Here is a 25183-nt window from a genome sequence, read left to right on the forward strand (position 1 = left end):
ACTCACAGACTGACCTGGTGAGATTAAGGGCAAATGCCATCAAGCCCCCCCCCCCTTTGATTTATTATGTATAAAGTGTTCTGTCTGCATGTATACCTACACATCAAAAGAGGGCACCAGAGCTCATAATAGATAGTTGTGAGCTACCACGTGGTTACTGGGAATTGAACTCAGAACCTCTGGAAGTCAGTGATCTTAACCTCTTAGCCATCTCTCTAGTCAAAGCCCCATTTTAAAATAAATCTTTTTTAAAAATTGTTTTTAATTTTATGTGCACTTGTTTGCCTGCATTTTCTGTATTAAGGTGTCAGATCAGTTGATACAGTGTTCAGGCAGTTATGAGCTGCCATGTGGGTGCTGGGACTTTAACCCAGGTTCTCTGGAAGAATAGTACCCAATGCTCTTAATTGCTGACTCATCTCTCCAGATCCTTAAAATAAATCTAATAAAATAACAGTGTCGGGGGAATCACTGCCAGTGATTTCCTGACATAAAACATTGTGTTGTTGTCCTTTATAAGAAAAGAAACGAAAAGAGAAAAAAGAAAAGACCACAGTCTTTTTGTTTGAATCCCTGGCTGTCCTGGAATTCGCTATGTGGGAGACCAAGTAGGGCCAGGTGGTGGTGGTACACACCTTTAATCCCAACACTCCGGGAGCAGGAGAATTTCTGAGTTCAAGGCCAGCCTGGTCAGCACAGCAAGTTACAGGACAATCAGGGCCTCACAGAAAAACCCTGTCTTGAAAAACAAATCAAAAACAGTTGGCATCAAACTCACAAAAATCCACTTGCCTCTGCCTTCTGAATGCTGGGATTAAAGGCATGGGATACCATGCCTGATCACTACCAGATATTTTTTCTTTCTTTCTTTTTTTTTGGGGGGGGGTTTCTCATGGTTTATTTTTTTTATATTTAAAAATTTCCATCTCCTTCCCTCCTCCTCCCCCCTTTCTTTCTTTTTTTTTTTTTTAATGTTTATTTATTATTATGTATCCAACATTCTACCTCCATGTATCCTGCATGCCGGAAGAGGGCACCAGATCTCATCATAGATTGCTGTGAGGAACCATGGTGATTGCTGGGAATTGAACTCAGGACCTCTGGAAGAACAGTCAGTGCTCTTTACCTCTGAGCCATTTCTCCAGCCCCGACTACCAAATATTTTTCAAACTCAAGTAGAGGCTTGGAATCTCTACACTTGCACCAAGTTCTACCCTCATTCCTTCTTAGAAACGGGAAGGAAAATTGTGATCTGGCTGTGTCCACCTCCCACACTGCACATTTCACTCGCTCATCCTGCTACCCACCAACTCTGAACCCGAGGGCGGCTAGGAGCTGATGGCAGCTCAATAAATATTTGGAAAGCTAATTAATGGGCCTCAGCAGGTTTTGCAGGAAGTGTGGCCAGGGCAGAGCCTTGCAGAGCAGGCAGGGCCGCGCCAGCACCAGGATCAAAGAGTTTCCCCGGCCTGCCCTTGGCCTCGCGTGGGCTCTGTACCGTCCTTGGGCAGTCTGACCGTTCCTCGGCTTCAGTTTCCACCCTGGGTGCTCATTTCCGAGCCTAAGGGCTCGCTTTCATCACGCCTATCTCCCATCAGGACCACAAAGTCCCCTCCCCCAACCCTGAGTCCTCGCCGCAGTGTAGCTCCCTTTGCGCATGCTCCCCGGATTGAGGCCCAGTCGCACGCCTTGGTTGGAGATGTGCGCATGCGCAGAGCCGCCCAGCGCCCCAAGGGGCGGTGCGTCGGGATCTTGTGCGGCGTCTGGACCCACCCACCCCCTCGCTGCCTCAGAGGACCGGTGCGCGTGCGCGCAGCGAACTCCTGCGCGTGCGCACAGGGAGCGGAAGGGTGGCCTGGCGCGCGCACGAGGCCGGGCAGGCGGCGGAAGCAGGAGTCGTGGACAGGGTAGGAGGGAGGCGGGCGCGCGCGTGGTAAGCGCGCGGGCTGCGTGTGTTGGGGGGGCGGCCTGCCGAAGCTGAGCGGGCACGCGCGCCAGGCTCTCCTCTCGCTTGGCAGCGGCGGCGACGGCTTCTTTGTTTCGCGAGGAGAAGCGAGACGCCCACTCTGTCCCCGACCCCTCGTGGAGGGTTGGGGGCGGCGCCAGGAAGGCTACGGCGCCGGTACCTCCGGGTAAGGAACGGAGATTCACAGGCGAAACAAGGCGCCCGGGGCTTGGGGAAGACGGTTTGAATGAAGCCGAGGCACCGGGAGGGGGAGGGGGCAGCCGGGCGACCCGAGCGGGGTCGGGGTACGGCGGCGCCCGAGGGTCAAGAAGCTTTGCGCGCGGCTCAGGCCGCAGTGCAGCGAGACCGTGGCCGCTTCCCGGCTCCTGGCCGGCGAGGCGGGTGGCCCTGGGCCTCGTGGAGGCCGCGCGCGCGTTCTCGTGAGATCTTGGGACAAAGCTCCCTCCCTTTGGCGTTCCAGAGATTCAGATCTCCCACTTTAATTTCTGTGACCCCCAACTTTCGACAATGGCTGGCTGTCTTGGTCTTTTTCTGTCCTGTTTGTAACGGGTGCGATCTTAATGCGCTGTGGTCAGGCGTCTGAAGCAACATTTTACCTCGGATATTGATGGCCCGTGTAGCCAGTGTGGCTTGGACTTAGTCAGGAACACTCTTCGTTCCCAAGACGTCTCTTTTTGTTCTGACAAATTTTATTATCGCAGATCTTGAAGGAAAAGTAAATAACTTCCTCCGTTCCTTGCAGGTAGTGACTTTGAAATGTTTTCCTAAAAAGTGAAAGATGCCTAGGAACGTTTGCTCACAGAGGCAATTGTTTTTCTTTCGAGTCCCTTGGCCCTCCCTTCCCTGCTTTCCAGATAGGGCTTTTTATTTTAAAGCATCAAAGGCATCGACTTGATGCCCTCTCCACTTGCAGGGACTCCAGCTGCTTCTCGGGATTTGGAAACAAGTTTAGTTTGAATTGACAGACTGGTTTTGAGTTTGATGCCCCGCGCCGGCTGTCAGCGTCGGCTGTGTGGCCTTAGGCAAATTCGCTTCTCTCCGCACCGTTGGTTTCCTCTTTGTACAAGGGAACTGCTTCACAGATAGGGTTTGGAAAAACTGGGCAAATAGTTCCTGTATTATCATTATTATAATTGTGATTTCAGAGACAGGATCTCATTTAATCAAAGCTGACCTCCAACTCCTTAAGTAGCCCAGGCTGTCCTTCAATTCCTCTTCTTCCTGCCTCCACCTCCCAAGTGCTGGGATGAAAGGTGTTCAGTCAGTGATCTTGCACTGTCGTTGACTGCTCCGCGGATAGTCGAATCCTTACTGTGTGACACATGTCTTCAGGGCAAGGGGCTGGAAACGAGAGGGCATTTTCCTTCGTCTGCAGATGTATTCATTCATTTTAAAAGTGCTTGGTTTGTTTTGACTTTTTTGTTTTGTTTTCTTGGGTCTCACTGTGTAGCCCTGGCTGTTCTGGAACTCTTGTGTGTCCGGCTGGCCTGATACATATCTGCTTACCTCTGTTTCCTGAATGCGGGGACTAAAGGCGGGCATCACCATGCCTTGTGGGCCCATTCGTGATTTCGTGTTTTTTTTTTTTTTTTTTTTTTTTTTTTTTTTTTTTTGGAGACGGGGGTTTCAACAGTCCTGGCTGGCGTCAAACTCGCTCACTCTGTAGACCTGAACTCACAGAGATCCTCCTGCTTCTGCTTCCCAAATGCTGGGATTAAATATGTGTGCTGCCACCACCAAGCTCGTAATATTTTTTTTCTTTTTTTCTTGTTTCTTTCTTTTTTGGTTTTTCGAGATAGGGTTTCTCTGTAGTTTTGGTGCCTGTCTTGGAACTAGCTGTGTAGACTGTGCTGGCCTTGAACTCACAGAGATCCGCCTGTCTTTGCCTCCCAAGTGCTGGGATTAAAGGTGTGCACCACCACTGCCCAGTTTGGGTGTTACTACTTTTTTTGAACTGAAAACATTTTTTGTAGGCTGGAGAATTGACTCCGTGGTTAAGAGTACTTGTTGCTTAGGACCTGGGTTCAATTCCCAGCACCCATACAGAAGTTCACTACCTCCTTAGGCACCGATCTTGAATGTGGTGCACAGGTATACATGCAGGCAAAACATTCATACACTCATACACATAAAATAGTAAAAATTAAACTTGTTTAATTTTGTGTGATATGTGGAGGTTGGGACAACTTTGAGGAGCAGATTTTCTTTTACCCATGGGTCCTGGGGATTGAATTCCAGGTCATCAGATTGACAGCAAGTGCTTTTGCCTGGTGAGCAATCTTGCCACCAGGTAGTTCTTCAGAGCTCTAATTCATATGCAGACCCCTGAGTCCTGGCATTCATCCTGTGGAACAGGTGTGACCCGGTGCCACCTTACCTGGCGATGGCTTCAGTAGTGTTCTGGCTTCATTGTCGTTATTTTATTTTGTGGTGCTGAGAGAAACCCAGAGCTTACAGTTATGGTGTGGTTTGAATGAGAATAGCCCCCAGAAGCTCATATGTATTTGAAAGCTTGCCGGACCTGTTTTGGGGGAGGTTTAAGTTTTGTTACCTTGTGAGAAGAGGTGTTTCAGTGGTGGTGGGCCTTGAGGCTCAAAAGCCCATGACAGCCCCAGTCTCATTCACTCTGTCTTTTTCTTGTATATCAAATATAAATGAGTTTGAGACCAGCCTGGTCTACAGAGTGAGTTCCAGGATGGCCAGGATTGTTTTTTTTTTCTTTTTTCTTTTTGAATTTAAGAAAAACCACCACCAAGGTTTTATTTTTTAAAAAAATTTATTTATTTATTTATTTTGTATACAATATTCTGTGTGTATGTCTGCAGGCCAGAAGAGGGCACCAGACCCCATTACAGATGGTTGTCAGCCACCATGTAGTTGCTGGGAATTGAACTCAGGACCTTTGGAAGAGCAGGCAATGCTCTTAACCTCTGAGCCATCTCTCCAGCCCCAAGATTTTATTCTTAAATAAATGCTCAGTCTACAGCCAGGTTAAATGACAGACAGGTGGGCAGAATGGCAGGAAGTGCAGATCCAGGTGCCCCTTACTGTGGGTGAGCAGATGCCATGCGAAGCAGGGTCAGCTGAGGAAGGCAAGCAGGTACACGAGCTGAAGAGACAAACCGAACCACTTAGAGTCCACTCTGTGTATGCCAGGAAGGGCAGAAGGAACCATTTCCCCACAGTTTAAGTGGTGGTGCCAGAAAACCTGGAGTGGTCCCGAGCTCCTGGGCCCCTCTCAGGTTCCCTGTGCCCAGCACAAGGCGTATGGGGTCCCAAAGGTTCAGGTCAGGGTGGGGGACAGCCTGCCTGCCACCGTGTTTTACTCACAGACCCATCTGGGGAGCCTCTGCCTGCTGTGTCTGAGTCCTTTCTAGGTACACACTGGGCTACTGGGTGCCAGACTGCTGGCCAGGGGAGAAGGGAAGGAGAGTGGGTCTTCATGCTCTTCACAGGCCAGGCTCAGTGCTGGCGCTCTGGTTCCGACTTCCCTAGGAATTCCCTCAGTGTCTGTGGAAGCTCAGGACTCTTGTAGATGTACTTATGTCTGTAACCAAGGTCTGAGTGAAAGGGGACAAACTGAACTTTGAAGTCTCGGAAGCTCCGAGATGGTATAGCAATGTTGTATAGCTTTCTGCCGAGATGAAAGGGCACAACAGGGTCATCCTCAGCATGCAAGATGAGCAGAGGACAGGAGATGGGTTTCACATTCCGTCATTTGCGAATTTAATTCCACTGCTTGTAATGGGGTCGAGGAAGAACCCCTCGAAGCCAGGGAAGTATCGATATATCACTGAAAATGGATGACTCTTTGCTTCTTCATGGATATTTGTGAATGGAAGTGGTGGGCCTTGAGACTCAATATGAGGGCATCTGGCGGCATGTGTCTCTCACAGAGGCACCGTACCAGATTGGTTGCCACTCCAGTGCCCAGTGAATGGCCCCAAATACACACAGAGTTGTCACCACTTCTTGCTTTGATCCAAAGACATGGAGTGCATCATACGTGATGCCTCGCTCTGTTGGTGTTCCCACGGAGTCACCCCAGCCTCTGAAATCGAAGGTGATGACCACATGGTAACCAAGGGAACTCAGCACCTTGTACAGTTCCACGGTGGTCGCCTCCTGGTGTCTGCATTCTAATGCAGGTGTAGAATGAATGGGTGATTAGAAGCCAAAGCATCCTCATACCACATCTGGTCCTTTCCTTGGGCATTTTCCCACCAGATGGAGGGGATGGTGTGCCAGACTCCAATAGTCACATCATCTTCTGGCTGGAGGTAGTAATTGCAGGTATGATTCAAACCTTGATCCTGTAGTTTTTTTCAAGTCAGTGAAATAGGGGACCCTCACAAAATTCATGAAAATCAGTTTGGCCTGTATCCCAGGACACAGTTTGACAAAAAAAGGAATGGCAATGTAGAACCCCAGAACACAGAATTATCTTCCTCAGTTGGAATCACAGGCTCTTTCGTCTGCCCAGCGCCCGCTTCATGCCTGCGTCGGCTCCGCTGCTCCGCTCTGTTGTCCCCTTGCCCTCCAGACGCAGGTTCTGCTTCAAGTGGCAGTCGGCGTCCAGTGCCACAGCAGCCGACCTGGAGGAGGACGAGCCTGAGGCCTGAGGCGGCGCAGCGCTCATGCTCCTAGGTGAGGGGCTCCGTCCAAGCCCGCTTCCTCATCCCCCTGTTGGCCGGCAGTTCTCGGAGGCGCTCTGGCTTCACTGCCCTGGCCGCAGTCGCCGGGTTCCCACTGCGGGTCAGGACTGTTACAAAGAGAAACTGTCATAAAAATTTATTTCATAAAATGAGTGTGATGTGTGTAGAGTGTGTCACAGTGGCTTATGGAGGTCAGAGGACAATTCTGTGAGTTGGTTCTTTCCTTCCACATTTATGTGGGTTCTTATTTTTTGTTTGTTTGTTTGTTTTTGTTGTTGTTTTTTTTGTTTCGAGACAGGGTTTCTCTGTAGTTTTGGAGCCTGCCCTGGAACTAGTTCTTGTAGACCAGGCTGGCCTCAAACTCACAGAGATGCGCCTGCCTCTGCCTCCCAAGTGCTATGGGTTCTTATTCTTATGTCACACTTTTACAGCCATTTCTGTTTCATGAACTCTTTTTTGTTTGTTTGTTTTTTGTTTTTTTTAAGGACAGAGTTTCTCTGTGTAGATTTGGTGTCTGTCCTAGACAAGCTCTTGTAGAGCAGGCTGGCCTCGAACTCAGAGAGATCCACCTGCCTCTGCCTCCCCCTCCCAAGTGCTGGAGTTAAAGGCGTGTGCCACCACCGCCTGGCTTGCTTTTTTTGGTGGTGGTGGTTGTTGTTGTTGTTGTTGTTGTTGTGTGTGTGTGTGTGTGTGTTTTGGAAGGGATGTTTAAAAGCTCTGAATTAAAGTGCAGTATTATCTGGGATATATCAAGGAACTGTCAGTCCAAGAGATCTTACTGATGTCATCTCTTAGAGGAAGTGTTAAGCTCATTAAGGTAACTAGTGATTTTGATGTTTCCTGTGGAACTGCAGCTGCTGCTGTGAAGTTTTCTGTTTGTACAGTTGAGTGGCATGTTAGGGGAAGGCTTTGTCTGGGGCTTGACTTTCCCACAACTTCATAAAAGGAAGGGGGCCCTCATTGTTCCCTTTGTTTCCCACCAGGAAGGCACTGTGTTAGAAATAAGCAAGGGGATGTTAGACAGACCAGCCTTGACCCCTTCCTGTCCTTGCACCCCAAGATGTTTCTAGAACTTATGAAATAGACTCATATAACTTAGGCTGGCCTCAAACTCATTATGTGCCTGAGATTGACCTTGACCTTGAACACCTTCCCTTGTTTCCCAAGTGGTGGGATTTTTTGGGGGTGGTGGTGTGGGCACTGATTAGGTCTTACCATGTAGTCTAGCTGGCCTGGTACTTAAGTGAAGCTCATGTCAGTCTCGATGTTGAGATCCTTCTGCCTCACCCTCCCAAGTACCAGGGTTATAAGTGTGAGCCACTGTTCCCAGCTAACAGTTCAGCTTTTGTTGTGTGTGTTCACCATTCAATATGTGGTAAAGTTGCTGGGAGTGTAGCTTGGTTTGTAGAGTGCTTGAAGTCCTAGGCTCCACCTCAAGCACTGTGTAAACCAATATGACCCCAACACTTGGAAAGGAGAAGTAGGAGGATCAAAAGTACAAGCTCAAGCTGGGTGTGGTGGTGAGTGCCTTTAATCCCAGCACTCAGAAGCAAAGATAGGTGGAGAAAGATGAACTTGAGGTCAGCTAGGGCTACCTAGTGAGACTGTGTCAAAAATACAAGCAAAAGCATCAGATCCAACAACAGAAAAGCAAGCATCATGTGCCCATTTTTAACAGTATGGCTCTTTGTCAGTTTTAAGTTGTTTTGCCATCTAGGTATGCTTCACTGGCTCAGGAAGCAGGTGGCTTCATGACAGTTGCTGTATCACCTGTGATAGTTGGGGGGATGTGGATCAGGGACATCTGATGTGTCTCTTGCCTGTCCTAAAGTCTCAGGAGAGTTGCACTGTGGGCCCTCTCACTGTGCCTCTGAAGTTGGACCTGGAATCCTGGTGGCTACATGTGATGCTGGTGGTAGCCACTGCTGTTCACTTTCCAATATCCTGTGCCTGGAGTCTCAGTGACCTGCTGTTCTTTGCTTCTCTGTCAACTACAGTCTTCTGTGCGCCTGGTGGTAGCTTCCCCCACCTATGTTATTTGTGAATAATGGGAACTAGTGAGAGGCCTAATGGGCTGGAACTAGTCTTAAACAAGAAAAGGTACATAGAGAGGACAGGTTTGTGTAACCTGCTTCAGTTACTGCAAATGTGGGGAGTGGGCACAGTCTGGCTAGTGGTGGCATGCCCATCCTAGGGGTGGAGAGGTTAAGTGTGCACCAGCCTTGTAGCCCCACCCCCACCCCTGCACTGTTCAATTCAGAGAACTCCCTGAGGACTGAGACCAACCTGACTCTCAGGGTGTTCATCATTCAAATGAGTGAAAATAGAAAGGGTGTAAGAGCTTAGTACCATAAACAGTTTCTTTTCTTAGGGATTTATTTGTTATGTATACAGTGTTTTGGGCACCAGATCTCATTACAGATGGATGTGAGCCATCATGTAGTTGCTGGGAATTGAACTCAGGATCTCTGGAAGAGCAGTTAGTGCTCTTAACCTCTGAGCCATTTCTTCAGTCCCCATACACAATTTCTAAGTTTAATTTTTTTTTAAAATTGATTTGAAATTTCTGTGTTGGCTTTTTGTATGTGATTGAAAGTGCCCCAGAGGCCAGAAAAGGATATTTATTGGATCCCCTGGAGCTAGAGTTACAGGCCATCTCATGGATGCTGAGAATTTAACTCAGGTCCTCTGTAAGAGCTGCAATCAGGGTTTCTCTGTGTGGCCCTGGCTGTCCTGGAACTTGATCTGTAGAATAGGCTGGCCTTGAACTCACAGACACAGAGATCCTCCTGCCTCTGTCTCCTGAGTGTTGATATTAAAGTTTTGCTCCACCATTGCCTGGCTTAGTAAGTGTCCTTGATCACTGAACTCTCTCCAGCCCCTAACTTGCTCCTTGAAATAAGACTCTGTCTCAACCTGGAGTATGCTCATTCACTGGTTTAGACTGACTGGTAAGCCCAGGGTCCTCCTGTCACTCCCCTGTGCTGGGATTACAGTTTTGGAACTGTCCACCTGCATTTTTATTTATTTTTTTACAGCTATGTCTACTTGCAGATGTGTAGGCACGTGTGTGTGGTGGCCCATGGTTGACATCTTCCTTAATTTCTGTCTGCCTTGTATTTTGAGCTTTTGAAACCAGATCTCACTGGGCTAGTCTGCTGAGCCCCTTTGCTATTATGGGCACACCTACCTAGTATTTACAAGAGTGTTTTCAGAGCAGCTGCTTTGCTCACTGAGCTGCCTTCCCAATTCCTCAGTTGCTTTCTTAGTGAGGTAGGCAGAGGCTGATTGTCCCTATCTTGATGCACTCATTTGGTTACTGTTCCCTATGCAGAGCTTCCTTCCTTGTTTTTTCTCCGTGTTTGCAGGCTGGTTGACTGATGGTAGGTAGATCTGCACACTTTCTGCCTTTTCTGCAGCCCGATGTTCAGAGGCAGCAGCTTGAGGAGCAAGTGCTGTTTTTATTTATAGATTGCATTTGTATGTGTACATATATATATATATATATATATATATATATATATATATATATATATATGTTATGTGTGCGGGTAACCAAGGGTGCCAGAAGGATGTCAGATCCCCTGGAACAGGAGTTGTAGGACATTAGATATGTGTGTGTTAGGAACTGAACCCTGGCCTTCTTGAAGAGCAGCAAGTACTATTCACCACTGAGCCATCTCTCTAGCCCTAAATGACACTTTCAAGAGCCTCTTGTACTTTCTGTGGTGGTTTAAATGAGCATGTTCCCCATAATCTCAAGCATTAGAGGACTTGAGCCCCAGTGGTTTTGCTGCCTGGGGAGGTTTAGGAGATGTAGCCTTGCTGGAGGAAGTAGATCAGTTGGGTAGCAATTTAAGAATTCATAGTCTTGCCCTGCTCTCTCTGCTTTGTGTTTATGGTTGGAGACATGATTTCACAGCTCCGTGCTCCTGCTGCCATGCCCGCGCCCACCATGATGGACTCTTAGTCCGTTAGAACCATAAACCAGAATATATTCTCACTGCCTTAAATTGCCTTTACAGTCATGGTATTTTTACCCCCACAATACTGAGAAATTAATGCAGCTTCAAAAGCTGGTCTTTCTTTCTTTGTTCTTTTCTTTTTCTTTTTTTTTCCCCCTTGAGACAGGGTCTATGTTGCATTTGCTTTTCTGCACATATCTCGATGTGTAGACCAGGCTGGCCTGGCCTCTTATCTCAGAGATCCGCCTACCTCTGCTCCAAGTGCTGGGATAAAACGTGTGTGTTAACACGCCTGGCCCTCAAAGGGTGATATTAAACCGGGTGCTGGTGTACCTGTGTAACCCTGTCAGTGGAGTTAAGGGCAGCAGAGTCTAGAGCGCTAGCTTGGGCTACACAGTGAAATAATGTCTCCAAAAAGAAAAAAAAAAAACAAAACACCAAAGTGAAGTCTGTTCAGGAGTCCTGTTGAGAGGCCATAGCAGTCAAACAGTCTTGCTCTCAGCTGATCAATAAAGGGAAGTTTGGCTTGTGCTGGGTTTGGGGTTGTAAGGAGATAGTGAGCTAGCATTTTCTGGTGCTGCTTGCAGGTTTGCCTCAGCTCTGTGTTGCTCCTCCAACTGCCTAGGAAATGGGGGAGCCCATAGGAGGAATGTTTTCTTTTTTTTCTTTTTTCTTTTTTTAAAATTTTATTTGCATTGGTATTTTCCCTGCATGTCTATCTGTGTGTGGAGTCAGAGACAGCTGTTAGCTGCCATATGGGCGCTGGGAACAGAACCCCCGTCCACGGAAGAGCAGCAGTCAGTGCTCTTTGCTTGTTGGTCCTAGGTTCCTAGTTGTCAGGACTTTTTTGTTTGTTTTTGTTTTTAAAGCTCCAGCCCTTGTTTGTTTGTTTGTTTATGGTTTTGTTTTCTGGTACAAGGTTTCTCTGTGTATCCCTGGCTGTCCTGGAACTCACTCTGTAGACCAGGCTGGCCTCAAACTTACTGGTATTCGCCTGCCTCTACCACCACCCAGCCATCTTTTTTTTTAATTCCTTGCATTATAGAACTAAACAGAAATATTCCACTCTTACATTGCCATACCACTCTTTCATTAGCCTTCTCTACCCCTAGAAAAAGAGGGAGGAAAAAGGAGAGAGGCTTAGAAAACATATGGATAACAAAGAAACGACTGAACAGGAAAAGGAATTAAAATGCTTTACTTAAAAAATCATGAGTGCTTAGTTCTTAGGCTTAATATTTTATTCAAAATGAGTTGTGTCCCATAAACCGAGAACATTCAAATGTTCAGTTTGTATCTTAGTTCTGAAGCAACAGGTTTCACACCACAGCCAGCTGCAGACACTGCAGTCAGCTCATCTCAGCAGGATCTCTTTGTTGGAAGTCTCCCTGCAGCAAAGCGAGTTGTAGGTACTGATCAGGCTCCTCTCTGTGGGCTGGGTTACCGGATTCCTTCTGGAGCTCTTCTCATTCCGTTCCTTCTGCTGGGCGGTTGTCAGCTGAACTGTCCTAAGGTCCGTTGTCCTTCTGCTGAGTGCATCGAATTAGTCGTTCTGGAAGCCATCTGGCTTGATTTTCATCCTGTGAGAAAACACAAACATGCCCTCGACCCCAGATTAGGATGGGATCGGGTCCTTTCCAAATTCCAGAGCAAGGATCCTTCCACCTTGCTTTAGCAAATGTGGTTTTTGTACCATTATGTCACAGTCTGTCCTCAGCTGATCGCTCATGGACATCCGTATTTAGAAAGTTTAGCATAAACAATGCGTGATTTAAGGCATTGTGTGGCGTCTGAGGATACAACTCCCCTGTCTTTATTTTTGGAGTTGTGTTTTTAAGGAGCTATATGCACGCTCCACAATTCCTTGTCCTTGAGGATCATATGGAATACCAGTCTTATGAACAATATTCCATTGAGTACAAAATCTTTGAAAAGCTTTATTAACATATCCGGATCCATTGTCCGTCTTTATTACCTTTGGGGTTCCCATGCATGAAAAGCATTTTAAGCAATGAGTTATTATATGCTTGGCAGCTTCCCCAGTTTGTGCTGTGGCCATCATGAATCCTGATGCCTAAGACAGGGGCTTGCATATATGAATGCCTGTTCCAAAACCGGGAAAATTTGGGTAAATGAAGAGGACTTTGCCCAAACCAGGTGCGACCCATCTGTCCTATTGCAGAAGCACGGGGTTGTTAAAATTTAATAAGAGAGAGTGGATTGTAGACCTATATTTCTGTATGGTGTGGCTACCAGGCACAAAAGCCATAGGCCTGATCTGAGGTGGTCACATAGCTCTGCAGACAAGCTGTCTGTCTAACAAAGATCAGGATGTCTGGTGCTCCTTTCCTTTGTAACTTGAAGGATATCTTATAGAGATGCTAATTCATGGCCTACGTGACAGCTAGCATACTAGCAAACAGGTAGATGTGGACGTGACAAAAAACCATTCACCTGGTTACCTAGGATACAGCCTAATGTGTTTTCCCGCTCAATTGTTGTGATGATATATAAACTGTTTGGAGAATAAACCAGAGATCTTGCCCTTCAAGGAAAAAAATCATGAGTGGAGGGGCTGGAGAGATGGCTCAGAAGTTAAGGACACTGACTGCTCTTCCAGAGGTCCTGAGTTCAATTTCCAGCAACTACATGGTGGCTCACAACCATCTGCAATGAGATCTGGTGCCCTCTTCTGGCACATGGAGGCAGAACACTGTATTGTATACATAATAAATAAAATCTTTAAAAAAAATCATGAGTGGACCGGCAGTGGTAGTGCACACCTTTAATCCCAGCAGAGGCAGGTGGATCTCTGTGAGTTCGAGACCAGCCTAGGCTACAGAGTGAGTTCCAGGACAGCCAGGGATACACAGAGAAACCCTGACACAAACAAACAAAAAAATCATGAGTGGATGATAAGGTGTGTAGAAGCTGAAAATTTGCAAACTACTTAAAACCTGGAACCTCTGACTGTTCAGAAATGACACAGATGGATCATGGGTGGTGCAGAACAGCAGAAAGGGATTATGGGTGAATCTGCACTGTTCTGTTTGCTCCTTGTGCCACCTGTCTCCAAGAAAAAGCCTGATAATGATTTAAAACTAAGCCAGGACAATGCTGGCAGCAGATTCAGTGAGGTAACCTGCTTGTCAGTAGATCCTTCTACTAGGTTCAAAAAATTTTGATCTGTACCCCAGATCTTATGGATCTCATTGATTTTTGGCTACTTGACACACAATTATGCAGCCAGTCAAATCATTTGGAGATTCATGAGAAGTAGTTTGAGCAGGTACACCCAAGCCTGCATTGAATCTGGTATTGCAGTGAGTCATGGAAAAATGAGACTGTTACATTGCCATCTGGTGCAGCTTGTTAAAATCTAGCTGTGGAATGGCATACTGTCTTGTATGGTATAGGCCTGCAAAAACAACTGGAGAACTCAAGGGCTTGGACTGGTACAGGATGGTTACACCCTTGGTGGGGAGGGAATAGACAGTCTTCAACATGACCACAAAGATCTGTTTGAAACACTTAATGATGGATTTTAGAGGGCCAGCAAGAGTGATTTCCCCTCAATTGAGTTGGAGCATATTCCCTGCCACCTGGACCCTAGCCCTTATACGCCTTTATTTTACAACTGCCTTTTCTAAAGAGAGCCACACTGACTAGCAGGGACCACCAACTGTAAGCTAACTTGAAGGTCTACGGGCAGCAATGCTATTGGTTGTAGAGATGCTAATGACCTTTTCCAGTTTGTCGATGATTGTAGTAAAGGCTTTGATAATGGCATCAGTGGATCCAGCCAACGTGATAATTATCTCAGGACAATTTCCTTCTGAGATATTGATATGTGTACCACTCTTCTCAAGAGTCTTAACAGATTTTCTTTCCTTTCCAATGTCACTGCCAGCATCCTTTCCATGCACAAGTACCCTGATGGTGAGAGTGGCATTTAATGCATCTTCAGTCATACTGGTGTTCCAGCAATTTGGGGAACTGGATTTTGAGTGGCCTAGTCTTTGGTCACTGGAGGCGAGAGTTGACTGAAGGGAAGAGGGGAGTTGGCAGGTAGAGGACTTGGTTCGAAGAAGAGGGGTCCTGCTGATTCTGGTCTTTTGTTTTGCTTAGGCTCCCCTTAAACTCCTGTCCTCCAGCTTTAGCCTCTACAGTAGCTAGGGCTATGAATGCAGCTGTCACATCTGTTCTTTCCACAACCTGCTAGAGGATATCCTACTCTGCCTTTTCCTCTAATTAGCCTGAACACTATTGGGACACTTGATCCTTTAAAAAAAAAAAACCTTAAAACTGAATTAAAGCATTTGAAACCATGGGGGGGGGAGAGAGAGAGGGAGAGGGAGAGGGAGAGCGAGCACGCGGGGGCAGTCTTTTCTCTGTCTTGTTTGCCAGTTCCCAAATAACCACATGGAGAAAACTTGGCCTGTAGCTTAGGCTTGTCCCACTAGCTCTTATAACTTAAATTAACTCATTTCTATTCATCTCAGTGTTGCCATATTACTCGTGGCTTTTACCTCTCCTTCTGCATGTCTTGCTCCCTCCTTTCTTCTTCCCTGAAGGTTTTCTCTGTGTTACAGTTCTGCTGTCCTGGAACTCACTCTGTACACCAGGCTGGCCTCTAACTCACTGTCCCCAGAAGTTCTGCTTAATCTCTTCCTGCCTAGCTGTTGGCCATTCAGCTCTTTATTAAAACAATCACAGTAACACATCTTCACACAATGGAAAGGAATATTCTACAGCATCTGTACATTTATAAAGGTTTTGCCTGCACAGTGTTTCTGTCCACCACATTTGTGATTGGTGCCTGTGGAGGGCAGAAGAATATGTTGGATTGCCTGGAACTGCCATATGACTGCTGGGAATCAAACCTTATTCCTTTGGAAGAGCAGCCAATCTGAGCCAACTCTCCACCCCACAAGCAGTTTGGACTTTTTATCTACTACCTAGAAAAAAATCTATCTCATCCTTTTAGATTAAAATTCTTAATTTTTTTGTTTTGTTTTTTGAAGACAGTTTCCCAGACTGACTTTTTTCTGAGACCCAGAATAAACCTGAACTACTGCTCTCTCACTGAACCTGAAGCTTGTTTTTTTAAGCTAATCAACTCATCTTCATCTTCTAATGCTTTATTACTAATTTATTATTAATGCATTACAGGCATACACAGCCATGCTTAGCTTTTTACGTAGGTGCTGAGGATTTGAACTCTGGTCCTTGTACTTGTACAGCCAGTGGGTTTTTTGTTTGTTTTTTCTTGAGACAAACTCTCACTATGTAGCCCTGGCTGACCTTACAGAGCCATTCAGATTCCTGTGTTGAAGGCTTAATTAATAAAATCAGCCATAGGGAGATAAACTGTAGGAAAGCTGACCTATTATGTGCTGAGAAGTGCTGTTTTGAAGGATACACCAGGAGGTCCTGGCAGCTGCCCTGCTGGCCTGTGCCTACTCATGTCCGGTGCACCCTGAGGAGCCACCAGCCCTCTTCACTCCCAACCCTGTGGCCGACCCTGGGAAGTGTGATGGGTTAATAGGACTGTTCCACCATGCCCTACTTTCTGGTCTGATTTCTCTTCCTGAGATACAGTGTTTTCTCCAATCAAATGAAGGCAGGGTTTGGGATCACAAAGGACTTTTGATCCCCCCTCCCCTTTCTCTAAGTGTGTTAAGACTGTATTGCTGTATCATCAGGAAAGGTGATTTAGACAAAAGGGAATTGTATCATTGTATCTCAGGTGCTGGCTCAAGTTGCAGAGTTGTTAAAATAATGTTTTGGGATGGGTGGCTACAAAGAAATTACTTTCTCATGGCTTAAAATTTTTATTACACAGTGTAAAGGAATATTTCACAAGAATATATGACAGATTTTTCTGTGAAGCAGTAATTTTGAAGAAGTGTTCTACCTTGCAAAGTTCAGCAAGTTCCTTTGTGTCCTGCTTCTCTATTTTGTATACTATATTGCCAACAGTTGAGGCAAGGGCAGTTTTTTGCTCAAATAGCTAGCTTTGCCACAGTGAACCATAAGGAGCTTCTTTGGTGCCATCATCCTTTTATGAAGGAGATTGGTACTGCAGGATGTGTCTCACTGTCATGAAAAGCCTTATGTTATTAAAGCATTTAAATGGCATATTTTGTAGGTTTCTGAAGTGTTTGAAGATCACCTATCCATCTAAAATATATCTCGGTTTGACCTTGAAAACATACCTAACATGATTAGGTTTGGTAGACTATTTACCTGTATTTCTTTATCATCCTAAATAGCTTTTAGGGATTAAAAGTTTACATTTTTAAATGTGTTATATAGGTATACTACCTTAAACAGGAGTAGAAACATACACAGTATAACCAAAATAATCCTAACTTTATATCAGTATACAAAAATTCATACCAGTATAAAATATTTGAAACTAGTGATTGTTCAAAAGTAGATTAACAACCCATCCTTTTATCCCATCATTTTTATATTATATCCTCCTTTTTCCCCTCAGAAAGAGATCCCTGAATCTAATCTTTGTTTAGCTTTTTCCCTAACCATGACCAGTAACAATTTGTAATCAACCCCCCTAAATGAGACAAACATCAATAAATCATTGAATGACCAAAAACCATCCACTCCATGTCTTGGGAATGTGGGCATTGTGTTCTCTAGACTGCTTCCTGTTGTATGTGGGTGATGACATCATTGGGGGATCCTGAGAAAACTGAGTTAATTGTCAGGTCCTGAGAGAGCTAGATTTTGGCTAGTCTCAGTGTGTTGGGAAAATGTAGGGTTTATCTGGCTGGAGAAGTCTGTGAGGCTGGACCATCTCAGCCAGCAGCCTTGGAGCTGTTCTGGATGCAGAACTCTGAGGAAACTGCAACAGAGGCATCTGAGAGGCTTCCCCTAAGCCACCCATTTTCATAGGTGTCTGGTCCCCTTGCTCTGAAAACACACAATCTTTCAAAGGTAACGTACATATGTGCAAACGGAATTTTTTGTTTTATGTTTGAGCAGGTAAATTATATATCACCTGTCTTGTAGGTTTTTTTTTTTTAAAGGTTTATTTTCTTATGTATGTAACCAGGATTTTCAGAGGGGCTCCCCTGATCAATCCAGACCTCTTTAACCTTGAACAAATCCACAGTGTTTAATTTTCTGTGGAAACAAAAGTATAACCTATTTCTCAAAGCAATACATTTTTTGACTTCTAAATTGAGGCATCTCTATAGTGTCTAGGTTGGTTTAACTCAGCAGTCTCTTCTAAAATCCAGTGTGTCTCAGCAGCTGTCATTTTTTGTTCATTAGCTTTCAAAAAATTCAAAATTAACAACACTGTATATAGGATTTAGAAACTCTGTATTTTTCATCTTTGCATTGCTTATGCTTTTTTTTTTTTTTGGTTTTTTCGAGACAGGGTTTCTCTGTGGCTTTGGAGCCTGTCCTGGAACTAGCTCTTGTAGACCAGGCTGGTCTCGAACTCACAGAGATCCGCCTGCCTCTGCCTCCCGAGTGCTGGGATTAAAGGCGTGCGCCACCACCGCCCGGCTGCTTATGCTTTTTATATTATTTTCTTCTCTCTTTAAAGACTATCAGCTTTTTCTCCTATGGCTCTCTATACCCATTTTCTTTTCTTTTAGTCTACTCACAATTTTAAACACATTGTAACCTGTTTAGCCCCCCCCCCCCCCCAAAATCTGGATCTGTCTTTACTAAGCATCTGCAGTGTTCTTTGGTCACATGAGACAAATCTTATATTGCTAGTCAGTCACCATTATGGCGGCTCAGCCCACAGGCAGCAGCAGGTAGCCACACCTTTATATGCCACTAAGCACCAGCCTACCCGAGAGACTGCAGGACTGTAGGACTAGGCTCTTTGTCCAGAAAAAAAAAAATGTTTTTTCAAGACAGGGTTTCACTGTAGTTTTAGAACCTGTTCTTGGAACTAGCTCTGTAGACCAGGCTGGCCTCGAACTCACAGAGATCTGCCTGCCTCTGCCTCCCAAGTGCTGGGATTAAAGGTGTGTGCCACCACCGCCCGGCTTTTTTTTTTTCTTTCTCAGGCCTTATGTTTGAATAGTTGAGCCTCCATGTTAGATGTCATTTATAGACGGATATTTCTTTGGGCCTCCAGCTCACAAAAAATGACATGGAGACTTAATATGAAAGCTCGGCCTATAGCTTAGGCTTATCCCATTAGCTCTTATAACTTCAATTAACCCATTTCTACTTATCTGGGTCTTGCTACATTACTCATGGCTTTTACTTGTCTTGCATGTCAGTTCCCTCTGCCTCCACTGGCAACTCTTCCTTTCTTCTTCAGAGAGCTCTCTGTCCCCAGAAGTCTCACCTAACCTCTCCTGCCCAGCTAATGGCCATTCAGCTCTCTATTTTTTTCAACTCTTTATTTATCCAGTCACTGTGATACATCTTCACACAGTGTAAAGGGATATTCCACAACAGATGTAACCTTTCATTTAGGAACCAGGTCAGAGATCAGGGCACCTAAAATACTTGTGACATCTCTGTTTTGGCAAAGAGGAGGCTTTAAGGTGCCCAAAGACTTTTATGGCTTTTAGTCAAGAGAGAAACTCGTTACTTTATTTGGGGTCTTTTTTATCATATATTGCCTGGCCAAATTTTATCTCCTGTTTTCATTATCTCCACCCTAAAGAGGTAACCCTAACTGCTCTTATGAAATTGCAATGGCAGCTCATCTGACGTCTTCCAGGTGAATGGGGCTGGGAGTGGCTGGGAGAGGTTGGCCAAATCCTGATTTAAGTCAGAAGAAGGGAAGCAGGAAACCAAGTATTCAAATGGCAACCAACCTCTGAAGTGCAATTGGCACAAGATTTTTTTCTTAATTACAGCTCTTTGATAACAGAGTTACAGAGTTTTCAGTTTAGCAGAGAAGCCTGCTTTACAAAGCACTAAGTTCAAGGATATATAAAGCACAGCAATGCTATCTGTCTTAAGAAAAGCAGATCTGAGGTTATGGGAACACCATTTATGCTCACTGTTCTCTAGAAACTGAAGAAGGCTGCAGACATTCCTGTGTCCTTCCCACATTTGCTGTCATTCCAGATTCTCTTATCAAGAGATACCAGCAGTGGGTGTTCCTGTGCCCGTGTTACATGACTTTATTTGAACCTCAACAGTGGCAGTCAGGGTACCCCAGTGGGTCTGCATCAGTGATCCCAGAAGTGCATTGGTAGTTTCACTTGTGTAACAGCCAGGCGTGTAGGGGAAGGAAGTTCTTGACTGGTGTCTGGAGAAGGGTGAGAGGGAGGAGTGAAGACAAGAGCAGTTGTGAGACAAGGCCAGACAGCCAGGAGGAGCCAGACTGAGGAAATTTATGCATATGAGTGTTTTGTCTACCTGCATGTATGTTTGTGTACCATGTGCGTGCCTGGTGCACAAGGAAGTCAGAGGAGGGCATCAGGGTCCCTGGAACTTGGTTAGGGATGATTAAGAACTTCCATTGAGGGCTGGAGAGATGGCTCAGAGGTTAAGAGAACTGACTTGCTGTTCTGGAGGTCCTGAGTTCAATTCCCAGCAACCACATGATAGTTCACACCCATTATAATGAGATCACACTATATACATAATAAATAAATTTTAAAAAAATTCCATTGAGCCGGGTGGTGGTGGTGCACGCCTTTAATCCCAGCACTAGGAAGGCAGAGGCAAGCGGATCTGTGTGAGTTTGAAGTTACCTGGTCTACAAGGGACTGGACATCCAGGACTGTTACACAAAGAAACCCTGTTTAAAAAACAAAACAAAACAAAAAGACTTCTATTGGGTGCTGGGAATCAAACTCTAGTCTTCTGTAAGAGAACAAGTACTCTAAACTTGAGCCATCTCTCCTCCTCCCTATTAGACTCTCAATAAATCTCAATCTCTCTCTCTTTCTCTTTCTCTTTTCCCAAGACGGTTTCTCTGCAGTTTTGGCTCCTGTCCTGGAACTTGCTCTGTCGACCAGGCTGGCCTCAAACTAACAGAGATCCGCCTACCTCTGCCACCCGAGTGTTGGGATTAAAGGCTTGCGCCACCACCACCTGGCCTATTAGAATCTCTTAATGGCTCCCAATAGCCGGTTCCCAGTTTTTCTGTGGTCTCTAAGATATCTCTTGAGTGATGAACTCAAGATAGGCTTTCGGGCACTTTGATAGCTGTGGAGGGGCTAGAATCGTGTGATGTTCTTCCCAGATGGCTTCTAGAGAGGGAGAGGGAAGTTTAGTCATCATTTAACTTTTAGGCTAAAATAGCAGCCAATCTGTCTCTCTTGGCTGTAGGTAGGTGTTTTAGTGAGCCAAGGTCTGAAGTCTTATATCTGGGCAGCATTTTTCTTTTTCTTTTTTCTTTTCTTCCTCTTTCTGCAACTGCTGTTGCTGCTGTTCTTGTTTGAAACAGGATCACCATGTCACCCTGGCTGGTCTGGAACTGTGTAGACCAGGCTGGCCTCAAACTCACAGAGATATCCACCTGTCTCTGCTTCCTGAGTGCTGGGAATAAAGCCGTGGGCCCTGACTGGCTTTGCTTAAAAGTATAGAAGGAATTTTCCTTCTGTGCTGACTGTTCTTTGTGGGCTGGATGGTGGTTAGAGCTCATTGATGGTGTGTATTTGTATTTCTTACTGTTTGTGTTTCTGTCTGTCTCTATGGCCTTCCTGAATAAGAAGAGAACAGATGATTCCCCAGATAGTCTCCTGGGACCCAGTTGATCTTCGATGCAAGGGGAGGATATTCTCCTTCTGACCATATCAGTGTAGCCTCTAAGTGTAGTTATTGATCACACCCAGGTCAGATTCACCAGTCTGTTTCTTGTTTTGTTTTGTTTTTTGTTTTTTATTTTTTTAATTGATTTTTGTTGAGCCCTGCATTTTTCTCTGCTCCCCTTCCTGCCTCTGCTCTCCCCTTTAACCTTCTCCCAAGGTCCCTATGCTCCCAATTTACTCAGGAGATCTTGTCTTTTTCTATCTCCCATGTAGATTAGATCTGTGTATGTCTCTCTTAGAGTTCTTATTGTTGTCTAGGTTCTCTGTGATTGTGATTTGTAGGCTGGTTTTCTTCACTTTATGTTTAAAAACACTTATGAGTGAGTACATGTGATAATTGTCTTTCTGTATCTGTGTTACCTCAATGTTTTCTAGCTCCATCCATTTGCCTGTAAAATTCAATATGTTGTTATCTATTTCTGCTGTGTAAATGTGCCACATTCTCCATGGTGTAAATGTACCACATTTTCCTTATCCATTCTTTGGTAGAGGGGCATTTAGGTTGTTTCCAGGTTCTGGCTATGACAAACAATGCTGCTATGAATATAATTGAGCACATGTCCTTGTGGCACAATTGAGCATTCTTTGAATATATACCCAAAAGTGGTATTACTGGGTCTTGAGGAAGGTTGTTTCCTAATTTTCTGAGAAACCGCCACACTGACATCCAGAGGGGTTGTACCAGCTTGCACTCTCACCAGCAATGCAGGAGTGATCCCTTTTCCCCACAACCTCTCCAGCATAAGTTGTCATCAGTGTTTTTGATCTTGGCCATTCTTACAGGTGTAAGATGGAATCTCAGAGTTGTTTTGATTTGCATTTCTCTGATGACTAAGGATGTTAAACATTTCCTTAAGTATCTTTCAGCTATTTTAGTTAGATTTCTCTGTTGAGAGTTCTCTGTTTAGGTCTGTACTCCATCTTTTTTTTTTTTTTTTTTAAACCGGATTATTTGTTGCTTGATGACCAATTTCTTGAGTTCTTTGTATATCTTGGAGACCAGTCCTCTATCTGATGTGGGGTTAGTGAGGATCTTTTCCCATTCTGTAGGCTGTCGTTTTGTCTTGTTGACCGTGTCCTTTGCTTTACAGAAGCTTTTCAGTTTCAGGAGGTCCCATTTATTGTTTCTCTCAGTGTCTGTGCTACAGGGGCTATATTTAGGAAGTGGTCTCCTGTGCCAGTGCGTTCAAGTGTCCCACTTTTTCTTCTATAAGGTTCAGTGTGGCTGGCTTTATGTTAAGGTCTTTGATCCATTTTGACTTGAGTTTTGGGCATGATGATCGATATGGGTCTATTTTCATTCTTCTACATGTTGATAACCAGTTATGCTAGCACCATTTGTTAAATATGCTTTCTTTTTTCCGTTGGATAATTTTTGCTTCTTTGTCAAAAATCAGGTGTTTGAAGGTGTGTGGATTAATATCTGGGTCTTCTATTCAGTTCCATTGGTCCTCCCGTCTGTTCTTTTTGTTTGTTCGTTTGTTTTTTTTGTTTGTTTGTTTTTGTTTTTCGAGACAGGGTTTCTCTGTAGCTTTGGAGCCTGTCCTGGAGCTAGCTCTTGTAGTCTAGGCTGGCCTCAAACTCATAGACAGACTCACAAACTCTGCCTCTGCCTCCTGAGTGCTGGGATTAAAGGCGTGCGCCACCACCGTCTGACCCTCCTGTCTGTTGTTATGCCAATACCAGGCTGACCAGTCTGTTTCTTTAACCATCATGTGATATTTAGATAAAGCTGGTACAATACCCACACCACTTGCCCTGGATGACTGACCCACTTGTTATGTAGATCAGAGATCCTCTGCCTCCCTATTGCTGGGGAGATGAACCTGCAGCATCATGTCCTCCTTTCTGATCTGATTTCTCTTCCTGAGTGAGATACAGTGTTTTCTCCAAAAGCAATAGAAGAAGGATTTGGAACAGAGGTTTGGACAGGGCCTGCCGGATGGGGCACTGCGGACTGGTTAGTTCTGGCTGGCCTCTGGGCCCTTCTTTGCTGTTCTTGACCTACTGAAGTGATGTCCCAGATCCCAGGATGACCAGGATTTCTTTCCAGCAGGAGACCACTGCCTACAGCTCCTGTGAAGATGTCCACTCCAGACCCGCCCCTGGGTGGAACTCCTCGGCCTGGCCCTTCCCCAGGCCCTGGCCCCTCACCTGGTGCAATGTTGGGCCCTAGCCCTGGCCCTTCACCAGGCTCTGCCCACAGTATGATGGGGCCTAGCCCGGGACCCCCTTCAGCAGGACATCCCATGCCTACCCAGGGGCCTGGAGGATACCCTCAGGACAACATGCACCAGATGCACAAGGTAGGTGTGCTGTGCTCTCATTTGGTCCTCTGTTCTCGAGACTTGCCTGAGCTGGGGACCTTGGTGTTCCATACAAGGCTGCAGGAGCCTCCCCTGCAGGCTAGAAGGGACAGATTTTTGTGGAGGTGACTTGGCTTGGTTCAGATTCCCACCCTTACTCTGCTCCTGTGAACAAAGGGATCAGGCTGTTGTCCTGAGCCAGGAGGCTGAGCAGCCCTCCCACCCTACATTTCCCATACTTGTTAGGGAACAGTGTGCCAGAGCTTTCTTTTGTTAATAAAGGGATTCCCAGGATCTTTAGAGGAGAGGAGGCTTTCCTCCTTGTCCTCCTCCTCTTTTTTTTTTTTTTTTTTTTGGTTTTTCAAGCCAGGGTTTCTTTATAGCTTTGTCTCCTGTCCTGGCTCTGTAGACCAGGCTGGCTTTGAACTCACAGAGATCTGCCTGTCTCTGCCTATGTAGTGCTGGGATTAAAGGCGTGTGCTGTCACCGTCTGGCTGAGGCTTCTCTCCTGACTGCACTGGTGGCCTGTGTGCTTGAAGCAGTGCTGAGTGCTCAGCCTGCTCCTGAATTTAGGCTCTGGACTGCCTTCTTCCTACTTTGTAAATCTGCCAGCAAGGCTGCCAAGTAACTCTCTGTCCTGCTACCTGGTCCTCCTCTTAGAGCTGGCTAAGAGTAATAGTCTGGGCCCATGGAGGCGAGGGTGTGAGAAGATAAAGTTGAAGCTGCACTTGGCGTCACCATGGTGGCTTTGTCAACTGCTCTACCTCTCTACAGGGTCTTCCTTGTGTTTGCTTACACCTCTGCAACCTGGTTTGAGTTGTTCCCTATCCACAAATGAGGAAGGCCCTCACTTGCCTGTTGATGGAGGATTTTTACTGGTTAATTAATAAAGAAACTGCTTGGCCCAATAGGACAAAAAATTAGGTAGGCAGAGTAAACAGAACAGAATTCTGGGTAGAAGGCAATGAGGTGACGCTTCAGGCAGTCACCATAAGCAGTCGCCATGCCTCTCCTCTCCGAGGTGGACACAGGTTAAGATCTCTCCTGGTAAGCGATCCACCTCGTGGTGCTACATGGATTACTAAACATGGGTTAAAGCAAGATGTAAAAATTAGATAATAAGAGGCTGAAACTAATGGGCCAGACAGTGTTTAAAAGAATACAGTTTCCGTGTAATTATTTCGGGTAAAGCTAGCCGGGTGGCGGAACGCAGCCCCGCCGCTCGTTCTACAGCCTGTCTCATCCCTCTATTTGGGTTGTCCTTGTGTGCTAACTGTGCTCTGCTTCCAATATATCCCCTTCTCTGGCTCCCTAGTTCCCGGACTGTTGTGTTGTTGTAGTAGTATAGCATTTGCCTTGTCCTTTTCCTTCTGTGAAGGAAGCTGTAGTTCACATGCACAAGCCCACCTTCTGGTTTACCGGCTCCTGCAGCATGCCAGCCACACCCCCTCTCCCTATCTTTCTTCTCCTAGCATTGCTCACATTTTCTACTACCTCTGACAGGTGCCTTTTGGATACCTAC

General features: G+C 45.7%; 1 protein-coding gene and 2 pseudogenes across 6 annotated transcripts in view; 1 reads left to right on the plus strand and 2 right to left on the minus strand.

Annotated features, from left to right (window-relative positions):
* The first annotated feature begins 1861 nt into the window (after positions 1 to 1861).
* Smarca4 (SWI/SNF related, matrix associated, actin dependent regulator of chromatin, subfamily a, member 4) overlaps positions 1862 to 25183 on the plus strand; it is a 97657-nt gene continuing 74335 nt past the window's right edge. For 5 of the 6 annotated variants that reach the window (XM_038321364.1, XM_038321358.1, XM_038321360.2 and 2 more), the window contains exons 1-2: positions 1862 to 2132; positions 23409 to 23661. In XM_038321364.1, the coding sequence (XP_038177292.1) occupies positions 23440 to 23661 (222 nt within the window). In that variant the 5' untranslated portion in view covers positions 1862 to 2132; positions 23409 to 23439. The remainder of the gene's footprint in view (positions 2133 to 23408; positions 23662 to 25183) is intronic. The other variant, XM_038321359.1, reaches the window with a different exon arrangement.
* Positions 5429 to 6645, minus strand: LOC119808864 (annotated as a pseudogene).
* LOC119809287 lies at positions 13561 to 14557 on the minus strand (annotated as a pseudogene).

This window comes from Arvicola amphibius, chromosome 3, assembly GCF_903992535.2.
Source record: "Arvicola amphibius chromosome 3, mArvAmp1.2, whole genome shotgun sequence".
Taxonomy (NCBI): domain Eukaryota; kingdom Metazoa; phylum Chordata; class Mammalia; order Rodentia; family Cricetidae; genus Arvicola; species Arvicola amphibius.